Genomic DNA, 25,391 nt, shown 5'->3' on the forward strand with positions numbered 1-25,391 from the left:
GCCCTCCCCCTGCCTGATGCTCTCACTCCCCAGCCCATTCCCTCTCCTCTCTCTTCCCTCCATCTGGACCCTCCATCCCCCACTCACACTGCCTCCCTCTCTCCATCTGGCCCCTTCTTCCTATCTCATCCTCCTCTCTTTTTCTGCAAATTTCTCTGACCCCCCTCCCACTATATTTCCTTCCCCCACCTTCTTGGCTTCTCTTTTCACCCCTGTTTTCATTTCCCCCTCCTAGCCCTTCTTACTCTTGTCTTCTATTTTCTTGATATTTCCCTCATCTCTCAGCTCCCACATCCAAAATATTTCTGCATCTCTTCCTCCAACCCTATCCTATCTTCCCACCCTTTCTGGCGATCTATTTCTCCTTCATCATTTTCACCTCAGCCCCCTTCAAGGCATATTTCCTGGTCTCTCCGGTCCCTCTCTACCCCTATCCTCTGGCCTCCAATCCCTCCTTCCCCATTGCTCCCATCTCTGTCTTCCCAGCCCTCCTCTCTCTCTCCATTTCAGCTGCTCCCCTCCCTGGCCCCAGCTCTGCCCCCTCCTCCGCCCTGCCCCTGCCCCTCCCCCTCTACCCCCAACTGGCCCTCCCCTTCCCTCACCACCGTACCTCTGAAGGGGGCTGAGACCTCTCGCAGGGGATGCTCTGATGGTTGGGGCAGACCTGCTCATCTCAGGCCTGGGGGAGGGGCGGGGAGGCTGAGGGAGAAAGAGAAGAAGAAAGGGGGGAGGGGAAAGGAGGAAGGAGGTGGAGGAGGAGGAGGAGAGGAGGAAGAGGAGCGAGAGGCAGAGAGGAGAGGAGAGAGGAGGAGGAGGAGAGACAAGAATAACAGCAGCAGCAGCAGCCAGGAGGGGGGGGCAGAGAATGAGGCTTGGCGAGAGAGGAGAAGGCAGGAGGAGGAGGAGGAGGAGAGAGACTCTGCAGCCCCACCCTGCTCAGTGGGAATGAGAGAGATAGAGACCCCTGACTCAAAGCAGAGAGGGATAGGGCAGTTCTAAATATGCAGTCCCCAGGCCCACGGAGAAAGATACCCTGCCGCCCCCGGGGCTGGGCGGGGGATGGGGGTGGGGTGGGCGGGGGGAGTGGGGTGTTAATTTGAGGCACAAATCCAAAATCTAGAGGAAAATAGACCTCAACCTCAGTTAAAAAGAAAAAAAAGACCCCAGACCCCCCTGAGAGAGGGCTCAAAGGTTAAAATCTGAGCATCCAGTCTCAAAAAATGTTCTCCATAGCCTCAGAAATCTTAGACTCTAGCCTCAGATGGTGGTTTTAGGGACCAATACCTGAGGCCTAGACTAAAAAAATAAATAAAAAATAAAAAGACCTAGATTCAGAAAGAACCCAGACCTAGCATTAGAGAACTCAGACTCAGAGATATCAGAGACCCCAGATTTAGATCTCAGAGAAAAGAAACTGCAGACTGAGACATAACTCAGAACTAACTCCAGACCTTGGGCGGTGGAGGGGGCGGGGTGTGTGGAGAGGGAGAAAAGCGGGGAAAGAGAGGCAGCTAGTCCAGAGATGGAGAACTGAGCGACCCCAAACTCATAAAGAATTTGAAAGACCTTGGAGAGTGATCACAAACCCAGAAACACAACCCCCCAAACAAAAAACCAAAAGGAAACCCAATCCTGAGAAAGATTCCAATGCAAACACTGAAAGACCCCAGAGAGAACTATCTGAGAAACAAACTCCAACCTAAAGACAACGATTTCGGGGAGACCCCCAACCCCGGAGAGGTAGGTGTGAGAGAACTCTGACATCAGCCTGGGAAACGCCCAGCCACACCCACCCAGGCGACCAGAGACCCTAGACCTTGGAAAGAGGAGAAATACAGGGTAGGGGGAGTGGCAAAAGCCTTTTTCTCTGCTGTGTCCTCCCACCTCTCTGTTCTCTCATTGGCCCCTCTCTCCATTTTTGGGTCAGAGGATGTGCTTGGGCCCCAGGGAGGTTATGTAGGGCAGGTCCTAGCTCCTAGGGGGATGGGTTAAAGGAAGGAGACCCAAGGCTGACAGGTAGACCAGTCTTTGAGAGTGAAATAGAAAGGGATAAGGGACAGAAGGACCATCACTACTTCCTGGTGTCCTCTCCATATCCCCAACCTGAAGCTCTCATCTGTACTTTTCCCAGATTCGCCGGTCTGTCTCCAACTTCGGGTTCACTTAATAAGGCCGAGACGCCTTCAGCCCCATTTTCATCATCATCTATCCCATTTACAGGGTCTCACTGTTCTTCCAAAGTGCGACTTTCCTCACCTAGCCATTGTCTTGCCATGCTCGTGCTTGCCTAATCACTCCCCGCTACCCGAGGACAGCTGGCTTCTCAGATTAGCATTGTTTATTCCCAAACTCAGGCACATGTCCCAAAACCAGGCATAAGGGCAGGAGGCGCTCTCTTCACCCCGCCAGGTCCAATCTTCTCAGACCCTCCCACTCCTTCAGGCCTCAGGAACCGTGTATGGGCTGTTACTAGGCACACTCTGGGGATTAAGGATGATTCCCCAGTCCACTACCTAACGCGAGTCTGCGGGGTCTCAAGCCCTCCCTTTCCTAGCGCCAGGTTTCTCATCACGTGGCCACAGGAGCTGGCCTGCGATTGGCTTCTTCGCGCCGCTTATTAAGGTACCGCCGCCGGAGGGGTCCAGCCCCCTTCACGTGACAATAGAACGCCGCAGCGGCTCTTGTCAGCTTGCAATTGGCCGTTTCCGGTTTACCCGAAAATGGGCGTGCCCTTTCCTTACACGACTGCGGATCCCGCTGTCGATTGGTTAGCTCCCGCTGCGCTCCTCCCCCACCAGGAGGTGGGGCAAATCGGGCCAACTGAGGGCCGGGATTGGCTGGTTTTGGAAACTTCTGTAGCCTAGCTTCTGTCACGTGGTGTGTGCTGTTTTCTTATCACGTGGCTGCCGCCCAGGTAAGAAGAGGCCACTGTTCCTGGGTTTGGGGTCCTTTCTCGGCATTACTGTGGTCTCTGATATTCAACTGCTCTTTACCAGTGTAGGCTGCATGAGGGGGTTGCGGACTACCGCAGTCCTGCTCGGCGGAGGGGTGAGTGACCGGCCCCGCCCCTTCCGGTCCTCGGAGCTCGTCCACCGCCCGTTCCCCAAATCCCAGAGGTCCACTCCTGAGGAGGAAATGAAAACCAGGCCTTTGCCTTAATTTTTCAGGTTTCTCTCTCAGCTTCAGGGACCTTTATCTTCAGGGTGCAAAAGAGGGAGGGCAGAGCCTGTGTCTATCCAAGCGAAGGGTTTCCAGAGTTAAATTTCCTGGAGCATTTGTAGGGAGATACCGAATTCACTTCCAAATTCACTTCCTGCTACCAGGCTGCTGTGCTCTTGTCACTTCTTTGGATGCCGGCGCTGTTGCCTGTGGCCTCCCGCCTTCAGTTGCTACCCCGAGCCTTGCTGTCCATGGCTTCAGGAAGCTCCCCGTCCCAGTCCTCGCCAGCCTCTGGCTCCAGCTATATTCCTGGCTCAGTATCTGCAGCCTTTGTCACCTGCCCCAACGAGACGGTCGCCAAGGAGATCGCCAGGTGGGGACCCCAGTGTGAAGAGAGGATGATCATGAACGAAGGTTGGGGTTGGGGGAGAAAGGTGCCTTCCCGCGGCTTCCTGCCTGCTTCAGGTTTGGAAACCTGTCTCTGGGTTGGCAGTGCAAAAGTCCAGGTCATGGGATGCTCTGAATGGGGCTGTCTCTTCACCTTCAGGGCTGTGGTGGAGAAGCGCCTGGCAGCCTGCGTCAACGTCATTCCTCAGATTACATCCATGTAAGTCATATAAGTTGTGGGGTTAACCTAACTTTAGGGGCTGACTGGCACTATTTCCTTGGGTAAAATCTTTGCTCCCACAACACTCTCTCCCTGACCTTTTCAGCTATGAGTGGAAAGGAAAGATTGAGGAGGACAGTGAGGTGCTGATGGTGAGAAACATTCCCCCACTCCACAAAATTTTAATTCCCTGATCTCTTTGACCTCTATCCCTCATCTGAGGTCCTGAAATCAACCCTACCCCTTGAATCAACTATGTTCGTCTTCACCTTTTAGATGATTAAAACCCAAAGTTCCTTGGTTCCAGCTTTGACAGATTTTGTTCGGTAAGAACTTTGAGATAGGTGGGGTGAGGTTGTGTACTGTGGGGTGGGACTTGCTGGGCAGTCTGCAGTGGTGGGCTCCTTTGGATAAATCTTTGAGTGACCACCCCTCCCCCCATCTTTTTCACAGCTCTGTGCACCCTTATGAAGTGGCTGAGGTGATTGCACTGCCTGTGGAGCAGGGAAACTTCCCATACCTGCACTGGGTGCACCAGGTTACAAAGTCAGTTTCTGACTAGTGTAGTCCCACCATGATGAACCCTGTTCCTGCCATGTTGCTCTCATATACTTCAATGCCCTCTGACTTCCAGGTGATGACTGGGTCCCTAATAAATCCTACCTTTGGTTCTTGCTTTTGCCTTTTCTTGTCATGTATGTGAATTTTGTTGGAAAGATTAGAGGTGCTTCTAGTGCCTGTTTTTTCATCTTTCAGAATGACTCAGAGCTGCCAGATTTGTTTAACTTTATTTCAGTCATACAGAGTCTGGGATCCTTTATCATCCCTCCCCTCCTCAGTCTCCATCCCCGGGGTTAAATAATTTTAAAAAATATTTTAAAAGCTGTAACAAAATAACATCAAAGAAAATGGGAAGAGAGATGGAAGGGTCAGGAATCATGAAAGGAGTAGAGAAGAGAGAGCCTCTTCTCCCCCTTCCCCCCCACCTGGATTCCGCCTAGGCAGTAGGGAGGACTATCCCCTACCTCCCCAGGTACATCCCAGCTATAGATGAGGTCAGAGGTCAGGGTATGAAAGTGCCGGTGTGTGTGAATGTGGAGGTGGGCAGAGGCAGGCAGTTCAGAAGATGCCCCCACCTCCCCACTCAACCAGATACTGCACAGAACCATCAGGCCGTACTCTCCGAGCAAGGACCCTGACCGGGTCCCCTCGAGACAGGTAACCAACCCCACCTCGGACTCCTCCCCCAGTCCCAGGAGGCAAACTACGGCACAGGGGAGAAGAGGGTGCTGAGCGTCTAGGAAGACCTGAGGAGGGGGATGAGACTGAGGAAGATGAGGCAGTCATCGAGTGGGGGGTACTTTTAGGGATGTCTGTGGGGAAACCAATGTGAAGCTCCAGGGGTGACCTAGGGAGAAAAGGCAGTCATGAGTCCAGACAATAAGGACTGACCAGAAATGGAGGCCACATGTGGATCAGAAGATTGAAGTAATGGTTGGAGGCTGAGGACCTTAAGATCACAGGTAAAGGTAGTATCATAGGTAAAGGTAGAATCTCACCTGTCTGGGGGTTCACCATCCCCAGAGGTCCCTGCGGTGCTGGCAGAGGGATGGAAGGAAGCGAACATCCGGATGGGACTGCTGGAGTTGGGGAGGGGGAAAGTCAGGACCTGAAGCAGGGGAACAGGATGCTCTCCCCCTGAGAAAGGCAGATCTCAAACACTACCAAGGAACCCCCATCCCTAGGATACTGGGGACCAGATACTGTTCTAGAAGTCTAAGACAAGAAGTAGGTAACCAAGGGAGAGAGGGAAAGGAATTCTGGGTTAGGAAGTCCATAAGATGTAGACAACTGAAGGAGAGGTTCTAATGGAGTGTATCTGGTTGGAGGATGGAGGAGCACTGACCTGGGCAGGCAGCGGGCATCTGTGGGTCGGAAATTGTAGCCGCTGCTGCCCTGGTAACTCTGGTTAGGGCTGGGGGGTGGCGGAGACACTGAGGCCTAGAAGAAAGAGCAAAGGACTGAGATATAATCCTTAATGCCTTCCCATTACCACCATTTGCCCCATGGGGTTCCCCCAGGTCCCTGTACCTGCAGTGCCCTCTGCAGACGAGCCCGCTCCCTCTGCTCCTGGGGCTCTGGCTGATTGCGCACTGCTGAGGGTGGCCCAAGCTCCTCCATCTTCCCCTTTTGCCTCCTCCTCAGGGGCTCTGGCTCCAGCCTCCGGCGCTTCCCCAGGGGACGTGAGACCCCTCCCCCAGGGCCCTGCCCTGAAGGGAAGCTGTAAGAGGCCTCCTTATCCCCCCAGCCCCCTCCCGGACACCCCAAAGACCTCCCCATCTCCATACATATACCCCAGATTAATGCCCTGAGAATTTCCCCATGCCCCCTGGACCAGTGACCTGGTGAGGGCTCCATCTCCAGTAGGAGGCTCCACAGGAGGAGGGATCCGAGCATGGAGACCAAACAAGCATTTTCTCTTCTTAATCTCCCTCCCTGAAATGAAACTGGGGTGAGGAGAGAAATGATACAGAGTCAGTAGTGTAGAAAAGGGCCTCTCCTCCGCCATTACTCAGTCCTTTCCAGAGATGACCTTTCAGGTGGGTTGCGGTACCTCTCCCTCCCAGTCTTCCACATCCGCATCTTCATCCTTTCTGAGCCTCTTTCAACTTACCGGTCCTTGTGGCTGTTGAGTGCAGAGAGGAGCTTGGATGAACGTTCTCCCTTGGGGGTGTCTGAGAGCTGGGAGGTGGAGTAGGAAAAACGGGGTCAAAGGAGCAGTGATCCCCTCTCTTCCCCTTTTCTTCGCATCTCCCTGTTCCACCCTAACCTCTAAAGTTTCACTATTCCTTACCTCCCCAAGGAGCAAACTGTCCCAATTCTCAGAGGTGAAAGGGAGGATCTCACGGTCAAAATCAAAGTATTTTTTCTTACAGCAAACACTGAGGTGATAGAGGACAAGATGGGCCACATCCACCCTGGAGAAATGTTGAGTGTCAAAGTTGTGGAAGCATTACAAAAGCCAGGGGAGTCCTCCCAAGTGGGAGGCTACGGCAGGTGGGGTGAAAGACGGGGTACTGAGAGAGGAGTTATGCTGAGGTCATTCCCAACCCAGCTCACCAGCGAAGCTGTAGCCTCCTGACCTTCTCAGGGCCCCCCCGACACACACAGCATTCAAACTCATAGAACCTGGACGTGAGGAAGAGGGAGATGGGGTGAACTAGTGAGGAACTCTTCAGAGATTGAGAAAAGAATGAATTCGAGACAGGTGGGTGTAGAGGAACTGAGAGTATAGAGCAGAACAAGAGGGCTCCCTGGGCTCCTGGAGTGTCTGTCCTGGCCTCACCTGTCCCCATAGAGGAGGGGCTTGCTCAGACACTGGGTACAGGCCTCATGGAACCACTGTAAGCAGCTCCGGCACTGCAGCATTTTCAGGTTCCACCTGAGAGAGAACACAGGACTAGTAACCTCCAGACGTTCCCTCCCTTCACTGCCCCAAATCCTGCTTACCACCTACTCCCACACCCTTCAGCACTCCCTAACCCTGTTCTTTCTCTTTCATTCCCTGGGATTTCCTCCACCACCACATCCCATCACTCATTTCTCAACCCCCGCCTCTCATTACTCACTCCCCAGGACCACCACAGTAACAGTAGCTCTGCTGCCGGTTGCTCAGATGTCCAGCGTCCCAGTCCAGCCCCTTTAGTCCATATGGCAGAGACAGCTTCATGCCCAGCATGGCCCGGGCATAGGGGCCCTTCTTCAGTGCACCCCCCCTCTGCAGAGATAGAACAGGCAGTTCACCTCAGACGGGTGGGGAGAAGAAAGGCTTGGAAGAAGCTGTGGGTAGGAGGCTCCCACAGGAAGGCCTTTACCTTGGTGGCGATGGCAAAGACGCACTGGCGGCAGACCCAGGATGTGCCCTCTCCCTCTCCAGGGGCTGGGGCCCTTGGAATGTGACAGTCCTGGTGATAAGCTGAATAATGATATTGACAGTAGAGCATTTATTGCATTGCAAACCTGCATGTGCTAGGTATTGGGATAGGAAGTCTTATCTATCCAATTTAATCCTTGATATGGTCCTGCTAGTGGGGAGGGTATTATCCTCATTTTACAGGTGAGAAAACTGAGATTCCTAGAGGTTTAGGGACTTGCCCAAGGTCATATGGTTAGAAAGGGAGTATTTGAACAACCCTCTGCCTATAAAGCTCACACATCCCCATTCCATGGCTACCTCTTCCTGTGTTGGAAGGGAATGAGGTTACAGGGTTGAGACTGGCCAGAGCACTGGCTTGTAGACTTAGGCCAGGACAGGTAGCATAAGGATCAGTGTTGGTGGTAAGGATCAGAGGCAGCCTGGAAGGCCCAGGGCAAGCTGGATCATTCAGGTGTCCTGCTCTCTCACCATGGCGACACTTCTCACAGCTGACCAGCCGGTTCCCAGGGACCACAGTCTCAGAGCGACAGACACAGCAGAGGAATTCCTCCCCAGGGAGGGCAGCTATGAGAAAACACAGTATCAGGGGGCCTGTCCTTAAGCCCCCTTCTGTACCCCAAGACGAGTTTCTGTCTTCCATGGGATGTAATACTCCCATGGCCGCTAGAGTCTCACCAGGGCTAATGTCTTTCCATAGAACCAGAAACTGGGAATCATCCTCAAACTGGACCAGACACACCTCTCGAGCACTGTCCACCTGGAATGGGTGAGCAGAGGATAAAATGGGAATCAGAACTGGATAAGGGGAATGGGAGAAAAGTGATAGGTGAAAGACCAACATCTTACCTTCTTGATGGTCCCCAAGTATAGCAGCCCATCTGTCCATCTGGCCAGTACATCCTGACCCTCCCAAAGTCGAGGTCTGGGGCCTGAGGTGGGTGCAGGAGAAGTTGGGTCCCAAAGCGGGGGGGCACCAGAGCGGCTCAGCCGGGGGGGCTGTGCCATTGCATCCTGGGGGGGCCTAGCCAGAAGTGAGATTTGAGGTTATGAAAGCTGAGAAACCTTTCTTATTTTCTTTGCCTGTTTTTCTGTCAAGGATTCAAGCAGTTGTGCCCCTAGTCTCCAAATCCCTGAGACACCTGGATAGGAAACCACTCAGCACCCACTCCCAGGCTTCTTGACTCTAGCTCTCTCAACTCTGGTGACTGGCTCGCCTCTCCCTAACCGCCTCCCCTCAACCTAGTTCTCTAGTTTCCCAGCTTCCAGAACTCCCCTGGGACGTTATATCCTGGCCTTGAGATTTTAGCATAAATGATGGGCAGAAGCAAAGGTTACCACTCAGTTTTTACTGTCATCTTTTCCTGCTGTTTAGAGGTATCATAATTGGGGTGCTGTTACCCAGAGGTATTTTGGGAGCTTTTCTGAAGATGTTTTCCAGAGTAGAAACAGCTGCCTCCCCGGGCCCGCCTGTCTCCTTCGGAACAATCATCCTGGTGCCAGGTTATGTCAGGTCACCCTCAAATTCGGGGTTCCCTGCCCTCGGGTTAGATAACTTCCCGAGCGCCCCGGGAGGGGGGCGTGTCCCAATCCTGGTCTCTACTCCCCATGACGGCAAGTCCAACAGGGGACTTGAGTCGGCCCAGCCCAACCCGATGCGAGGGCGGTGAGGTTCTCCCGCCGGCGCCCTGCGGGCCGACCCCCGGTTTCCTGCCCCCCCCTCACAAGCGCCTCCCGCCGCCTCCTTACCAGTGACAGCTGGGGACACCGGGAGCCGGGCAGAGGCAGACGTGGGAGACCGAGGCGAACCCCCCCGCGCCGGGAGGGCACGTCTGGACGTCGGGGAGAGTGCAGGCAAAGGCCGGGGGGTCCCCAGGCCCAGCCCCTCCGTCCCGGCGGCTCTGGGGCGTATGACGCAGCAGCCAAAGCAGCGGCAGCGGCAGGAGGAGGCGGCGGGGGGAAGGAGGGGAGGGGAGGGGAGGGACAAACCGGCTCGGGGGGAGGGTGGTGGGAGGGGAGGACTGGGAGAAGGAGGAGCCGGGGGGCAGGGGGGCGGACACCACCTTACCCCACCTCCCTCACCTCCAAAAGGCCTGGAGGGCGCCGAGCCAGCGGCGGCCTTTCCGTGACTGGGGTTGTCGGTCGGCCCCGGCGGGATAGGGAATCCCCGAAGCCCCTTCCTCCGAAGGGAGACCCGCCCCGGGGGCAGGAGGGAATCCCGCCTCCGAACTGGCCCCCGCCCCATGCCACATCCGTTAACTGCCCCCCCAACCTCCATGGTCACTCCAAGTCCCGCCCTCCAGCTCCAGTTCACGACCCCGCCTTCCATTCACCCTTCCCTTTGCCCCCGCCACGCCCTCTCCTCTCCCTCCAGTGCCCCGCCCTCGGCTTTCCCCGCCTTTTGCCCCAGCTCCCCCTCCCGGTGGGAAGTTGGCCCCCCCCAACACCGCGCTTCTGCGCACGCGTGACCCCTCCCGCGCGCGGCACCTGGGAGGACCGAGCCCCTCCTTTCTGGGGCGGTGGCCGTTGGCGGTTGGCGCCAGGGGCTCGGCGGGCGTGCGTCCCGCCCAGCGCTCCCAAGGCAGGGGCGCAGACCAAGAGGGCTAGTACTGAGGTTGTGACGCCGCCGAGAACCAGCCAATTGGCAGCCGGCAGGGCCAACCCCGGTCATTCGAACGGAAAAGCAGGGAAAGAGCGGGAGGAAAGAGCCAGCAGTTAAGTGGGTGTGTCGGCCTCATCCTTGGGCGCGGGTTGCCACTTTTCCGGGGATAAAGGTAGCCTGTGGCAAGGGTAAACAGAACTAGTAGCTGTAGATAGCTAGTGGGCACACCTAAATGTGGACGACAGGGGAGGCTATGGGAGCTGAAGGCCACCTAGACTACAGGGGACGCTTGTCAAGGAGAAAAAGGCAGAGGCTCTTGCCCTGCAAAACACACGAATGGCTGAGCAGAGTGGACAGATCACAGTTCCCATATTTACAGATATGAAAAACATCTCTTTTCTTGGGCAAATGCTAATAAAGCCTTTATTAAAAAAATTTTTTTGTCTTTATTTAATAGGCCCAGGTAACACAGTGCCCCTCCCACCCCAATAAAGCATTCCTCAGCCCCACCACCACCACTACCCCCACCCTCAGAGGATCTGGATCCATCTTCATTTCCTGTTGGGCTGGGCAGTACCAATAACACACTGGTTCACCTGTGGGTAGGGGGTTTAGACAGGATAAAGATTTCAGAGTAACCAAGAGGCTAGGTTCCCCAAGATGGCCTCCCAATCCCCAATTATTAGGGCTCTGAAGGCAGGTTCAGGCTGGTCTCAGTTATGGTTAGTTCTCCTATGCCCACTAGGCACACTAGGTCTGGAAGAGGTGAAAAGTCCCAAGATGGGATGGAAGCCCTGCATAGGAGCAGAGAGAGCAGCTTTTATTTCTAGCAATACCATGGACTAGAGACCCCAAAGCCCTAGCACCTCTAATGCTTAATAAGCTAGATAGAATAACAACACTTATTTAGGAACCAAGGCTCCTTGCAAAATGAATGATTCCTAGTCTAGGGCAGAAAATGTACAAGATGAACCCAGAGAAAAGACTACTGGGGACCTGTCTAAAGGACACAGCCAACTTAAAGGAGCTCCCACTAGACAAAGATGGAGCAATTTGAGTATCAGAGGACATATAGCAAATACATAAGCATCTGTAAAATGATAACCCCTTGATAAAAACTCACTAGTTACTTTGGAAGTTGCCAGGTTATCAATTTAAAATACTTAAAATTGAAGCCAGCATTTATCCTGACTTTCCTAAATACACTAAATTTCAGAGTAACCAAATAGATGGCAAGAGGAAGTAATTTATAGAATCTTGACTAATAAATATAGAACTAAGAAAATTAGAAAATCACAATTTTAACACTCCCTAATGAAGTAACAGACCTAGGTATGATCATTATTTGATAAAAATCACTAGGTGAAAAATTAGGGAGTTTTTCAATGGATAGATCAGGCTGATAACACCCAAATCCAACAATCAATTTTTGTATCATTAAAAGCGCAACAACTAGATACTGATATGCAATAGAAAGTATACCACCCCATCTAAGTTTTCTTGCTAAGAAATTTAAACCTGATACAAATCTTATCAAGTCTCTAAACCTAGTAACAAGACAACAAAAATTACAGAAGAGGATGCACATGCCCAAATCCAGAATATGGTTATTTTATAGGACAAATGACCCGATTTTGTCAATAAATAAATGCCATAAAATGGGATGAGATTATAGATTAAAAGAAATTTAAGAAATAATTTCAACCTTCAGAACAAACTAATACATAAAAGATATTTCTGAGATGATCAGGTAAAATTTAATATAAACTGGGTATTAGAAGATATTAAAGAGGTCGTGTTGTTGGGTGTTAATGATATTGATGTATCTTTAAGATGGCAAGGTAAAACCCGATCAAAGCAGAAGACCAGCTCAGGGTGCTAAGGCAGCTGACTATTTACACAGAAGCAACAAAAGCTAGCAGAAGAGCATACCTGATTAGAGACCCTGAATAAAGCCAGAACGCATTGTAGGGGCTATAGCCTTATGAAAATGAGTAACCAGAGGAAAAAAATTACCCACCAGAGACAGACCGTAAAGAAACTTTTTGACTTAGCTTTAGTGGAGGGAGTATAAGCCTGTCTCCTAGAGAAATCATAGCCATGGCTGACCATTGTCAGGTTTGGAGCCTAAATTCACACTATCTGGAATGGTCTGAAAAACCTCTAAGTCTCCTTTGATCTAGCAATCCCATTTCAAAGAACCCTTCCCTAGTTAGATGTAACCAAACAAACAGAAATAACATTATGTACAAAGTTAATCAACATGACCTTGTTTATAACAGAAAAAGAGAGGAAAACAATCCAAGTGCCTAGTAAGAGAACTGGTGGATAAATTTTGGTGCATCCACACAGTGGAGTCCTAGGCAGATATAAAAATAAAGGGGAGAAATCTTGAGGTTGTCTTGTTCAGCAATACAAAGTACAGAATAATATATACATAAAAGAGAGAGATGTCTTTTATGTGAGGGGAATAAGCACATGAATATTGTTTATATTTGCAAAAGGAAACATTTGAAGAAAATGAGAAAAATAACAATTGGGGAAGATGGGATGGAAAACAGTAATGCAGTTTTATACATAGTTTTTAACCTTTTAACTATTTTAAAAAACTTAATTAAAAAATCCCCTAAGCCAATAGTTAAAAAGTGGATCTAGGTGGGTAGTGCCCCTAAATGCCTGGCCAATATAAATCCTTTCTGGATGAATGTGCCCTTGGCCTAAAGGACAGAAGGGATTGGGATGGAGAAGCCCAGTCACCCAGGGGGCCTGGGTGGTAACCGTACCTTAGAGGCAAAGCGTAGGGAGTTGAGGGACTCAGAGATGTTCTCTTCTAGGGGGGAAATGTTCACAAACATGAGCCTATGGAGAGAGGACAGGGGGCCAAACTCCAGCATTAGTGGCTGCGTGGAGCCTGGATCAGTTCTCCACTGTTTCCCCTTTCCCACCCCTGACTCCAACATTACAGTTCTAACCCCTTGCACCTGTCCCTTTCACTCACATCTTAGCACTGCCACCCAGAGAGTTCTGCAGTAGGTAGGTAAGCTTGCTGTTCCGGTATGGCACGTGGGATTCCTAGAAGGTTGAGGGGACAGGTGATTAGCATAGGACATGGTCAGCCCCGAGTCCCACCTGCTGCAACCCCATTCCCACCTTGTTACTCAAGGCCATGATGACCAGCCCCAGCGTGGACAGGCTGCTGTTAATGGCCTGTGTTTCCCGAAGACGTTCGCGTTCCCCAGGTCCAAGAGCTAAGCCGGGGTCTAGTCGCTCACTCCCGGCCAAGTCCACAAGATTGAGAGGGGCCCCACACTGTAGGCCTCGTCCAGCATGCTCCCCAGAGATCTGCAGCTGGAACACACTGTGGCTGCGTGATGACCGCTCGTTCTGGGCTGTGCGGGCTACAGCTCGGTTTTGGCGGGCAAGATAGAGCAGGGCCTCCACCTAGGAATGGAGAACAAGGGGCAAAGGCAGACAGGAAGTCAGTACATAGCAGCGTCAGGTACGGCAAGGAACAAGAGTCAGCAGCTGCTCTCTTGGAGCCTTCTTTCTAGCCAGTGAAGAGACAACTAAGTAAAATATACAACATTTCTGACAGTACTAAGGAATAAAATAAAACAGAAAAATAAGGACTCCCTGGTTCTATTAAGGCAGATGTACCTTACAGCCCACCAGCCAAAACTGAATACGGCAACCAATCCTCACATTTTACCTTTCCTCCATTCTTCAACTTTTTCCTGCTCCTTTCTCTATCTACTTCCATCTCTGTCATCCTGCCCACTCTTCTCCATTTTCCAGTCCCAGTGCCCATCGGTGCTTACCTCTTTTTCACAGGAGACAGGAACATATCGGGCATTGGTGACAGTAAGCTCCTCACTACCTGGACCTGCCCGGCGAATCTCACATTCACCTCCCTGGGCCTTTCGGGTCCCAGTGGCCAGCAGGTCTCGGACAGTCTCATTGTAGATCTCTACGTAGCTTGCCACAAAGCTATAGGTCCAGCCCTGGCCGCTCAGCTCCTGGGCCACAGAGAACAGGTGCCGCAGGGCCCGAGGGATCAGCCCTTCCTCCTGGGGGTCTGCCCCAGGCCCACCCTCCATTGTGAAGGTCTTGCCACTCCCTGTCTGGCCATAGGCAAAGATGCAAACTGGGTAGCCATCCAATGCTGACTGGACAAGCATGGCAATTTCCTCAAACACTTCGTCCTGTCCACTCCCTGGTGGGAATATCCGGTCAAAAGAGAAGTCATGGCGGGTGGGGGGAGCTGGTGCCCCACTCAGGGTCCCACGTCGCTCATCAGACCGGAAGAGGCTGAGATGGGTTGGAGGATCAGAGGGCCCACCAGGGCCAGAGGGAAACAGGAGGAAGCCAGGGGGTGGGGTGGGCTCCCCTGGAAGGACAGGGCGGACCCGGCAGAACACACGGATGTTGCCTTTGAGCTCCTGTAGCTGGTTGTGTAGTCGCCGGCGTTCCATCTCTAGACCATGAAGACGTTCTCCCCGTTCAGCCAATAAGGCTGCCTGGGCTGCAGCTTCCCGGCGCAGAGATGCCACCTCTGCTTGGCTGCCTGACAGAGCTGCTTCTGATGCCTGCAGCGTCCTCTGCCCAGAACAGAACAGACATAGAGGGCGAAATGCAACCAAGAATAAGAACAAATCATGATGGGGCGGTGGGTAGAGGTGGGGTAGTCCCAGCCTCCAAGGACTTCACAGTCTGGTAAAGAAAGAGATTAAGAAAATAGGAATCATGGTATTAGAATAAGGAGTGCTATAGGCATATCCACAAATAAGGAAGATGATATCTAGGCTGACACCCCAAAGTATAGGAGCGAACCAAAGGATAGATGGAGTACAGAAAAAACATTCCACAAAGAGGGAAATGCATATGCAAAATGCCCTGAAACAAGAATTGAGTCATTTGAGAGACTGCAAGTAATTCAGTCTAGCTGGTGCTCACCAAGTAGTGGAATGGACATAAGAAGGAGAATGCATGGGGACTTTTGATCAGGAAAGACAGCAAGAGAGGGGGATGGAGGAGCAGGGGAAACACAGATTAGGGGAAACTATGAAAACAAGAGTCAAGGATAGGGAGAAGCGGGACAGAAAGCTACACATGGGTGGGCTGGGGTGGGAAGGGTAGAGGACAGGGGTGTGCTGCTGGAAAGAGGTGGTCCGGTATTCTAAACCCAAACCTGGAAAGGAGGATCATTTATGATGAGACACCAGCCCTTACCTCCTGCTCCTCCAGGAGGGTGGCCAGTCTCCTCCGCTCCTCCTGAAATCCTAACTGTTCTTTCTGGAGCTCTTGCACCAAGCCCTCCTGTGTGCCCAGCCGCTCCTCCAGCTCCAAGACATGGGTACTCAGGTTCCCCAGTTCCTGTTGGCTCTGCTCGGCCTGGGCCTGTACCCTGGCCAACTCCCCTTCTAGTGTCCTGCGCTCTATTCCGAGGGCCGTGGCCTGCTGCTGGGCCTCCCGGAGCTGGGACCGTAGCTGTTGATTCTCCTGGTCCAAAGTCTGAGTCTTCTCACGGCAGCATTTCAGCTCTGCATTTAGGTCACATAACTGACCCTTCAAGTCCCAGGCTGGACGTTTGCTGGGTTTCTTCCCTCCCAGCTTGGGAGGAGCAGCTGCTGCTAAGATGGGCAAAGAAAGGACAAAGATAAAAGAGGTATTGATTTTCTCTCTTTCCTCCTTTCTAGCCTTTAGTGCCTCAACACCTGATACTACAACTCCTCCTTCAGACAGGGAAGAGACTAAATGGATTCTTCTGGGTACTCACCACCTCTTCTTCCCTATCCCAGCCTCACCCAATGCTTGTGTTTGTCACCTACTGCCAGGCTTCTGGGCAGGAACAGCAGGACCTGACTTCTGATTCTTCAACACTAGAGAATTGAGGAGTTGACATAGGAATTATAGCACCAGTATCCTTCTACCTCCATCATATTCCCTTTATACAAACACCAAATCCCTTCCCAGCCCTAGAACTTAAAGTCTAATTACCCGTGGCGACAGCTGTGGAACATCGGGGTCCTGTCTTCTTGGGAACTTTTGGAGCTGTCAGGAGATGGGAGAGGGGAAAAAGAGTCATCACTCTCAGAGTGGCAATGTACTCTAGCTGAGCCAGGGACAGAAGAATTGCCTTTTCTGAGGCTTAGGAATATAACTTTCCTCTTCTCCTAAGACTGGCTGGCTCCTAAAGATATCCTTCCTAGGACTAGAAATTACTGAACATGCCAAGAAACAAGTTGGACCAAGATAAACAAAAAGAGTAGAGGGACAGATGATGTGTAAAGTATGCTATATCTGTGTGAAATAATATTGGGGAACATGTCTATATTTGCTTGAATACCTATAGAATGAATATCTCTGGAAGAACATACAGAGTTGCTCCTGGGAAGGGGAACTGGGTGGCTGGGGACAGAAATAGGAGTGAGACTTTTCAAAAGTATAACAACTTTTGTGCCTTTGGAATTCTGAAACAAGTGAAATGTATTACCTACTCAAAACAAGCTAAAATTGAAAGACAAGAAGAAAGTAAGTTGAAGAGCACTGGTCTCTGTCCACCCCTAGAGCCCACCTGAAATCTGGCCTTGTGTCTGCGGCACTGTGGTGAGGGCCGGTGCTCTGGGATGGGACATGACAAATTTGGTTGCTGTGCCTAGGCCGCGTGTCCTTTTCTAGGGAAAGACAGGGACAGGGTTCATAGTTATCCTCTCTCTCTCTCTCTCTCTCTCTCTCTCACATACACACACACACACACACACGTACAATATATAGCTTTCCAAACCCAGCGTACCTTCTTAGGCTCCAAGGCATCCTCCATCTGGTCAGGCCCCCTCTTCAATCTGCTTCCTGGGAGAGGCAGTCGGGAAGGAGCCTTGACCAGGGGTCTCTTTGATTCTATGTTTCCCTTCACTTCCAACAAAGGGGACCTCTGTTGAGAAAAGAGAGACACTTAAGACAACACCCTGGAGCCCAAATGTCCAAAGAACTCCCCTTTTGGGTCCCCTAGCCTAATTCTCAATATCACCACCAACAAGCATTAATGAGTACCTCTTGTGCCACAGATCATGTGCCAGCCAAAAAGCATGGGGAGAACTGGGACACAATGCAAAAGTGGAAGCAATCTCTAAGGGAGAAGTTGGATGGACATTGGACTTCAGCTAACTCTAGGGGTACTACTTAAATAAGCAGAGAGAAATGGGCGCTCCTTTTAGAAGGCAGAAACTCAAACACACACATGGTATGGCTGTGAAACCAATAGGCTCTTTTAGCTAGAGCTGAGAATAACAAAGGAGTGGAAGATAGGTAAGGCCGAAGACTGGGCTGGAGGAGCAGGTAACATTAGAAACTGTTTTAAATGCTTTACCTGTATCAATTTAATCCTCACAGCAGCCCAGAAGAGGTGCTATGTTAGCTTCATTTTGCAGAGGAGGGAAAAGAAGGTACTGAGAGATAAAAATAGCTTGTTGAAGATCATTGGTCAGTAAAAGGCAAAGCCAGGGTTAGAATCTAGACAGTCTGTTCTGGAAGCCACGTTTTTCATCACTAGACCACACTGCCTAGTAGGGCTTTGATGCCAAGCTCAAGAGTTTAGGCTTTAGCCCTGCATACATGGAGAGCCAGACAGTTTCTGATTAGGCATGTAAAAAATATGCAAAAGAGCCTATTATAAAGAATAAGTTGTAAGCAGGCTGACTTGCATGGGGAAGACTAGGAAGTAGCATGACCACTTAGCAGATCATTGAAGTAGAGGCATGAGGTGGGGGCAATGCAATTCAGTGCCTGGGGATTATGCCCACCTCATGGTTACCAATCATTCTGGTTTGAGCAGAACTAAGGGGTTTCTTAGGACAGAGGAATTTCAGGTCATTCCCATGCAAACTAAGACAATTAAGTCATCCTACTCCTATCCTACCATCAGGAAAGCACCATGTATAGGTCAACTTCTGATTTTCACTATAGGTAACTTTTAATTTCCAGACCAGTCTCTCTTAGCCCCTCAGTTTACTTCATTCATTCAATGTCTACTAAGTGCCTGTTATGTGCCAGGAAATGATCAGGGTTCTGGAGTAACAGGCATAGTCTGTGCTCTCAAGATGCTCACAGGACAGTGGGGAACAGAAGCACTGAAAGAGATGTTAAAACTTAAGTGCTATAATAAAAGGATCCCAGAGGAAGGGGTGGGCATCTTGTTGAGATGGGGAGAGTGTCAGAGAACACTTCTTAAAAAGTATTTTTAGGCCAAGACTTGACGACGAGAAAGAGTTGGCTTGATGGGTTTGGGCCAAGAGCATTCCAGGCAAAAAGCAAAGAAGAGTGCATTCAAGGAATGACAAATTGTTCTGTTCAGCTAAACACAGGGAATTGCATAGAAAGTGGAGAGATGAGAACAGAGGCAGAAGGGAAAAGATTGTGGCTGTTGGTATGCCATGATAAGAGTCTGTGGAGTTTACCGAAGGCAAGAGGGATCTTGATGACTTTTAGTCAGTTGAATAATATGAATGGATTTGTACTGAAAAAGTAAACTGTGAGTAATGTGAAGAATGAATAGAAGTAGAAGATGAAGGGTAGCGAAGGCAGAGAGCCTGCATCATTCCTTCATTTAACCATTCAACAAGGAATTTTTATACTAAGATTTGTTGAAAGACTGCTCTGTACTGGACGTTATTCTAGGTATTTGAAAGTAATGAACATAAATCCCTGCCTTCTCAGAGCTTACTTTCTAAAGCAGCATTTCTAAACTGGGGTACCACAAGATAACTAAGCTCTACAGAAAACAATTTTCTCAATTCTCCCATGGATGTATATAGCTCTTAACATTCTAGGTGCTTAAGAGAGAAGTTAATTCACTAACTAGAAAGGATGCTTTGAAGCATTAGAGTTTAATTCCTATGGAACTCAGTTGAGAGGGGCTATTCTAAGAATTTAAGGGCTAAGTAAAAATCCATCTGAGAGAAGGCCGAATTACATGAGACCAAGCTCAGTAGTCCACTCCCGCTCCAAGATCCCCTACCCTTACACACCCTACCACCAGCCCTGGGGAACACCTCCAAGACCCCGAGTGGATGCCTGAAACTGGACAGTATCAAACCCTTACATATACTATGTTTTTTCCTATACATACATACCTATGATAAAGTTTAATTTAGAGATTAACAACCATAATTAATAGAACAATTTTAACAACATAATGTAATAAAAGTTATGTGAATGGTTTTGGGGTCATTATTAAGTAAAATAAGGTTTACTTGAACACAAACACTGCGATACTGTAAAAGTCGATCTGAAAACCGAGATGGTTACCAAGTGACTAACAGCCAGGTAGCATATACAGTGTAGATACACTGAACAAAGGGTTGATTCATGTCCCAGGCTGGACAGAACAGGTAGGCATGAAAAGATTGGTATACAATTTAAAAGTCATAAATTTCTGGAATTTTCCATTTAATATTTTTGGACCACAGTTGACCATGAGTAACTGAAACCACAGAAAGCAAAACCTCAGATAAGGGGGACCACTGTATAGACCTAACTGGGAGCTGATAGGGAGATGGAGGAGTCCAGGCTGATTTCAAGGAGCCTGCCATAGTTCTCTTAATCAGGATCACAAGAGGAAGAGCTAGTTCTGTTTCCTTTTGTTTTCTAACTAAACTTTTCACGTCAAAATGATTGTAGATTCACATGCAGTTGTAAGAAATATATGGAGAGATCTGAGAGTACCTGAAGGGCTAGTTTGGGAAGCTTGGCTTTGGGCAAGTGAGTCTGAGCTACCTGTGATACAGAGACATATTTAAGGATGTTCACAGAGCATCACTACAGAGAAAACTGAAACAACTTGATACCCTGGCATCTGAAATTTTAATTCGATTTGTTGGAAAGAAAGGAAGTGGCATTTTTTTCCCCCTGCCACCTGCAGCAATGTGCACAAAGAATGCTTATTTTAATTTTGTTTAATCAGATGTAGTATGAAAACCAAATTTTTAAGTATTCTGAGATCAAATACTGATTTTTTTTAATAACGTGCCCTTCATTCGCTCTACACTACCATAGTGGATCTATTGAAAACTTACCTCTCTGGAATGTGGGGGTTCAGAAAATGTGTTCTAACGTTTATTCAGGGCAATTCCAAAGAGTACAGTATTTATTTTTTTCCCCATCTATAAAGCTAGACACGATGACTTCCAACTTTCCACAATCAGCTAAGGGCTTAACCTACATACACAGATATTCATCCAACCCCTTCATACCTACTTCCCTGCTCCTAAGGCAACTTTTCCACATGTGCATCAGATCCCACCTCCTCACCTATTCAGCAACTCTTCCTTCTCTCTACACCGCCAATTTTTCACTCTCTACTGGATCATTCCAATTAGTATACTACACATGCTATTATTTCTTCCAACCTAAAAGGGTTTTCTGACCCATTTTTTTTGTTGCCCTATGCAGCAAAACTCCTCAAAACTGCTGCCTATATCGTATTCACTGTGTCCAATTTCTCTCCTAAACTCATCCCAATCAGGCTTTCGCTCGGGGGCGCACCGACCTTCGCCCTCCCGGCAGGCTGGAACAAGGGCAGCCGGGAGCCGAGGGCTTGTGAGCATCGGGGGCTGCAGGCCGTCGTCCCCGCTCCCCGGGGCAGAAGACCCGCACCGGCGCCTACTCACTTGCGGCTCCATGTCCAGCTCCGAGCCACACGTGCCGGGGTGGGGGGGTGCGCAATGGATGAGGACCGGGAGCCGGGACTCCCCAGACCCGCGTTCTCTCGCCCGCTCGCAACACAGCACGAGCGCTCTAGGTTCCGGAGGCCACCAACACGACGCCACACCCGCCACTTTTGAATTCCAACGGCTGCCACCCCACTCACCTCGCTCCGCACTCGGGGACCAATAGTCGCCGTCGCCACAACCGAGGGCCAATCGCAGTGCCCTCCGCCTCTCGAGGCCACACCCCGCCCAGCTGGCGCCTTCTCTTTCCAGCTTCGCCGGCGTCCCGGAGGCAGGCCGGTTAGTCACACTTCCCCTGTCACCCACCCCTCCTTAGCAGTAGTCCGCTGAACTTCCGCTCGGCTCTTGACGCCGCGCGCTACGTCAGAAGATCTCTCAACACGCCACATAGACGTAACTGTAGTGGGGGCGGGTCGCTGGAGGAAAGGAATCACGCGTGCGCAAACTAGGACACGGGCCGGGCGAGGGACGGTACGGGCGCCCCCTAGCGTCTACAGTAGGGCGCGCACCCGTTAGCCCCGACCGGATTGCGGCGTCTCTCCGCCGAGTTTAACTGGCCCGGAAGTGGGAACTGGCGCCCTCATGCGGATAAGAGAGTGGCCGCATCTCCCAGGTCATTTTGGCATATCTCACCAAATTTAGGGACCTTGGTTGCAGGTTGGCGCTCCATGGCATTCCGACAATGGGGATTCGAGGCTCAGGGGAGGAGAATTTTTCTCTGTAGCCTCTTCCCCACCATACCTCCGCCATACCTGGGCGCCGTTATTGATGCTGGAGAACTGGTTTGGGACCTTTGAAGTCTCGAACCTACAGAGAATTTGCTGCTTCCATTTGTGGAGTGTTTTATATTTTTCGCGCTTTCTGCATATGCATTATCTCAGTTTAATAATCAATAAATTCACTGAGCTCTTACTATATGTCAAGTGCTTCGCATGTCTTATCTGCAAGCTAGATGAAGGTTAAGAAAGGTTAAGTATGTTAACCTATAAAAAAGACCGGTTAAAGAAGCAAAGCATCTATTTGGACTATAAGAATTGCAATTCTGGAAGTAGAGATTCAGGCATAAATCCAAGTAGTGTCTTAATTACAGGGTGAAAGCAAGAGTTTTTATGAGAGAAAAGCAGTAATTACATGAAAAGAAAAAAAATCCTATTGATGCTGACAAGCTGAGCTACTCTTGGCTGTACACAAGGAGTTACTAATTGTATCTTCAAATAAAAGGTCTGTAACCATCAGTTCTTGGGATCAGGTTGTCTGCTTTCCTGCTGACTTTACAAAACAATTGTTTGTAAGCAACTGTGATTTAGCCCAGTTCGAAGTTTCATGGAACAGGATGGGCAATGCAGTTCCTCTAGAATGGCTGTTCTGGTTCCATTTTCTTTATTTTTTACTTTTCATTTTTCAAGTTTATTGGGGTAACATTGGTTAATACAATTATATAATCTTCAGGAGTATATTATAATTTGACATCTATACATTCTATTGTGTGTTTACCACCCAGAGTCCAGTTTCCTTCAGCTACCATATATTTAATCCCCTTTACCCACTTCGCCCTCTCCCAAGCCCCCTATATTTGACCCCCGTTTACTGGTCTACCTCTTCCCTCCTCCCCCACTCCCTACCCTCTGGTAACCACTAGTCCATTGTCCCTGAGTCTTTGTCCTGTTCATTTGTTGCTTTTAGGTTTATCTCCCACATATAAGTGATATCACGTGATTTTCAACTTTTTCTGTCTGGCTTATTTTGCTTAGCATGATTATCTAGAGGTCCATCCAGGTTGTCGCAAATGGCAGTATTTCATCTCTTTGTATGGCTGAGTAATATTCCATTGTATAAATGTAACACAGCTTCTTTAGCCAATCATCTATTGTAGGACACTTCGGTTGCTTCCATGCCCTGGCCATTGTGAATAATGCTGCTATGAACATCGGTTTGCAAATATCTTTTTGGATATGGGATTTCAAGTCTTTGGGGTAAATACCCAGTAGAGGGATTGCTGGATCATATGGTAGATCAATTCTTAGTTTTTTGAGGAACCTCCATACTGTTTTCCACAGTGGCTGTACCAATTTGCAGTCCCACCAGCAGTGTATGAGGGTTCGTTTTTCTCTGCTTCCTCTCCGACATTTGTTATTACCTGTCCTGTTGATTATAGCTATTCTAACAGGTGTGAGATGGTATCTCATTGTGGTTTTGATTTGCATTTCCCTAATAGCTAGCTAGTTGAGCATCTTTTCATATATTTGTTGGCCATTTGTATGTCCTCTAGGGAGAAGTGTCTGTTCAGGTCCTCTGCCCATTTTTTGACTGGATCATTTGTTGTTGTTGTTATGGAGTTGTATGAGTTCTTTGTATATTTCGGATATTAGGCCCTTATCAGAGGCGTTGCTTGCAAATATATTTTCACATTCGGATGGTTGTCTCTACCTTGTTGACGATTTCTTTTGCTGAGCAGAAGCTTTTTAGTTTGATGTAGTCCCATTCATTTATTTTAGCTTTTACTTCCCTTCCCTTTGAGGTCAAATTCATAAAATCCTCTTTAAGTCCAAGGTCCTTGAGTTTAGTTCTTATGTTTTCTTCTATGCATTTTATTGATACTGTTCTTATATTTAGGTCCTTAATCCATTTTGAGTTACTTTTGGTGTGTGGTGATAGACAACAGTCTAGTTTCATTCTCTTGCAGGTGGCCTTCCAATTTTCCGAGCACCATTTATTAAAGAGGCTTTTCTTTCTCTACTGTATGTTTTTGGCTTTTTTGTCGAAGATTATTTGCCCATGTAAATATGGGTTTACTTCTGGATTCTCGATTCTGTTCCACTGGTCCGTGTGTCTGTTTTGCTGCCAATACCATGCCGTTTTGATTACTGTTGCTTTGTAATATCATTTGAAGTTAGGCAGAGTGATGACTCCAGCCTTGTTCTTTTTTCTCAGGATGGCTTTGGCAATTCGGGGTCTTTGGTGCTTCCATACAAATCTGAAGATTTTTTTGTTCCATTTCTTTAAAAAATGCCGATGGGATTTTGATGGAGATTGCATTAAATCTGTATAATACTTTAGATAATATGGTCATTTTAACTATGTTGATTCTTCCAATTGAAGAACATGGAATATCTTTCCATTTTTTTTGTATCCTCTTTGATTTCTTTTAATAGGGTCCTATAGTTTTTATTATATAGGTCCTTCACATGTTTCGTTAGATTTATTCCTAGGTATTTTATTCTTTTTGTTGCAATTGCAAAAGGAATTATTTTTTCCCACTTCTTTTTCTGACAATTCATTATTAGAGTATAGGAAAGCTATGGATTTTTGAACACTGATTTTATATCCAAAAACTTTACTGTATTTGCTTATTCTTTCTAGTAGTGTTCTTGTGGAGTCTTTAGGATTTTCTATATAGAGAATCATGTCATCCGCAAATAGCGACAGTTTGACTTCTTTGTTTCCTATTTGAATGCCTTTTATATCTTTGTCTTGTCTGATTGCACTCCCTAGGACCTTCAATGTTATATTGAATAACAGTGGTGATAGTGGACAGCCTTGCCTTGTTCCTGATCTTAAAGGGAAGGTTTTTAGTTTTTCACCATTAAATATAATGTTGGCTGAGGGTTTGTCATAGATAGCCTTTATTATGTGAAGATACTTTCCTTCTATATTCATTTTGTGAAGTGTTTTGATCATAAATGGATGCTGTATCTTGTCGAAGGCTTTTTCTGCACCTATTGATATGATCATATGATTCTTATTTTTTAATTTGTTTATGCAGTGTATCACATTAATCGATTTGCATTTGTTGAACCATCGCTGTGCCCCTGGGATGAAGCCCACTTAATTGTGGTGTATAATCTTTTTAATATGTTGCTGTCTTCGGTTCGCTAGTATCTTATTTAGGATTTTTGCTTCTGTGTTCATGGGGAATATCAGTCTGTAGTTTTCTTTTTTTGTGTTACTTTTACCAGGTTTCGGTATCAGAGTAATATTGGCCTCATAAAATGAGTTGGGAGGTTTGCCTCCTCTTCGATTTTTTGGAAGAGTTTGAGGAAAATAGATATTAAATCTTTGAATGTTAGGTAGAATTCACTGGTGAAGCCATCTGGTCCTGGACTTTTACTTTTTGGTGGGTTTTTGATGATTGTTTCAATTTCCATTCTGCTAATCAGTCTATTTAGATTTTCCAGATCTTCTTGATTCAGTCTAGGAAGACTGTATTTTTCTAAGTACTGGTCCATTTCTTCTAGGTTATTAAATTTGGTGTTATATAGTTTTTCATAGTATTCTTGCATGATCCTTTGTATTTCTGCGATGTCAGTTGTAATTTCCCCTCTTTCATCCCTGATTTTGTTTATTTGTGTCCTTTCTCTTTAATCT

The 25,391-nt window shown here is 48.6% G+C and overlaps 3 protein-coding genes across 12 annotated transcripts; 1 reads left to right on the forward strand and 2 right to left on the reverse strand.

Moving 5' to 3' along the window:
• Positions 1–2,795: 2,795 nt before the first annotated feature.
• CUTA (cutA divalent cation tolerance homolog) lies at positions 2,796–4,444 on the forward strand. 8 transcript variants are annotated; one of them, XM_039856308.1, is made up of 7 exons: positions 2,813–2,914; positions 2,997–3,167; positions 3,324–3,532; positions 3,653–3,766; positions 3,873–3,918; positions 4,043–4,092; positions 4,220–4,440. In XM_039856308.1, exons 3-7 carry the CDS (start codon positions 3,351–3,353, stop codon positions 4,326–4,328), a joined length of 501 nt encoding a protein of 166 aa, XP_039712242.1. In that variant the 5' UTR covers positions 2,813–2,914; positions 2,997–3,167; positions 3,324–3,350; the 3' UTR covers positions 4,329–4,440. The 8 variants fall into 8 exon arrangements, with proteins under 8 accessions (XP_039712244.1, XP_039712245.1, XP_039712242.1 ...); XM_039856303.1 differs by having other exon boundaries at positions 2,833–2,914; positions 2,997–3,048; XM_039856309.1 differs by having other exon boundaries at positions 2,836–2,914; positions 3,002–3,167.
• Positions 4,445–4,535: 91 nt separating this feature from the next.
• On the reverse strand, positions 4,536–9,671 carry PHF1 (PHD finger protein 1). 2 transcript variants are annotated; one of them, XM_039856261.1, is made up of 15 exons: positions 9,450–9,671; positions 8,550–8,724; positions 8,379–8,460; positions 8,172–8,267; positions 7,642–7,742; positions 7,396–7,544; positions 7,113–7,208; positions 6,887–6,955; positions 6,621–6,744; positions 6,441–6,508; positions 6,169–6,273; positions 5,858–6,047; positions 5,673–5,767; positions 5,326–5,403; positions 4,536–5,174 (listed from the first exon to the last, which is right to left on the reverse strand). In XM_039856261.1, the coding sequence occupies exons 2-15, from the start codon at positions 8,706–8,708 to the stop codon at positions 4,886–4,888; spliced, it is 1,701 nt and encodes a 566-aa protein (XP_039712195.1). In that variant the 5' UTR covers positions 8,709–8,724; positions 9,450–9,671; the 3' UTR covers positions 4,536–4,885. The 2 variants fall into 2 exon arrangements, with proteins under 2 accessions (XP_039712195.1, XP_039712194.1); XM_039856260.1 differs by having other exon boundaries at positions 5,326–5,406; positions 9,450–9,669.
• A 1,062-nt stretch (positions 9,672–10,733) lies between these two features.
• On the reverse strand, positions 10,734–21,298 carry KIFC1 (kinesin family member C1). Of its 2 annotated transcripts, none has more exons than XM_039856258.1 (11): positions 21,167–21,298; positions 17,096–17,233; positions 16,877–16,976; positions 16,300–16,353; positions 16,131–16,181; positions 15,532–15,932; positions 14,121–14,900; positions 13,453–13,743; positions 13,301–13,374; positions 13,086–13,161; positions 10,734–10,898 (listed from the first exon to the last, which is right to left on the reverse strand). In XM_039856258.1, exons 2-11 carry the CDS (start codon positions 17,120–17,122, stop codon positions 10,854–10,856), a joined length of 1,899 nt encoding a protein of 632 aa, XP_039712192.1. In that variant the 5' UTR covers positions 17,123–17,233; positions 21,167–21,298; the 3' UTR covers positions 10,734–10,853. The 2 variants fall into 2 exon arrangements, with proteins under 2 accessions (XP_039712192.1, XP_039712190.1); XM_039856256.1 differs by lacking the exon at positions 21,167–21,298 and adding an exon at positions 20,967–21,115.
• Positions 21,299–25,391: the final 4,093 nt, after the last annotated feature.

The sequence above is a fragment of the Pteropus medius genome, unplaced genomic scaffold (assembly GCF_902729225.1).
Source record: "Pteropus medius unplaced genomic scaffold, Ma_sr-lr_union100, whole genome shotgun sequence".
NCBI lineage: Eukaryota > Metazoa > Chordata > Mammalia > Chiroptera > Pteropodidae > Pteropus > Pteropus medius.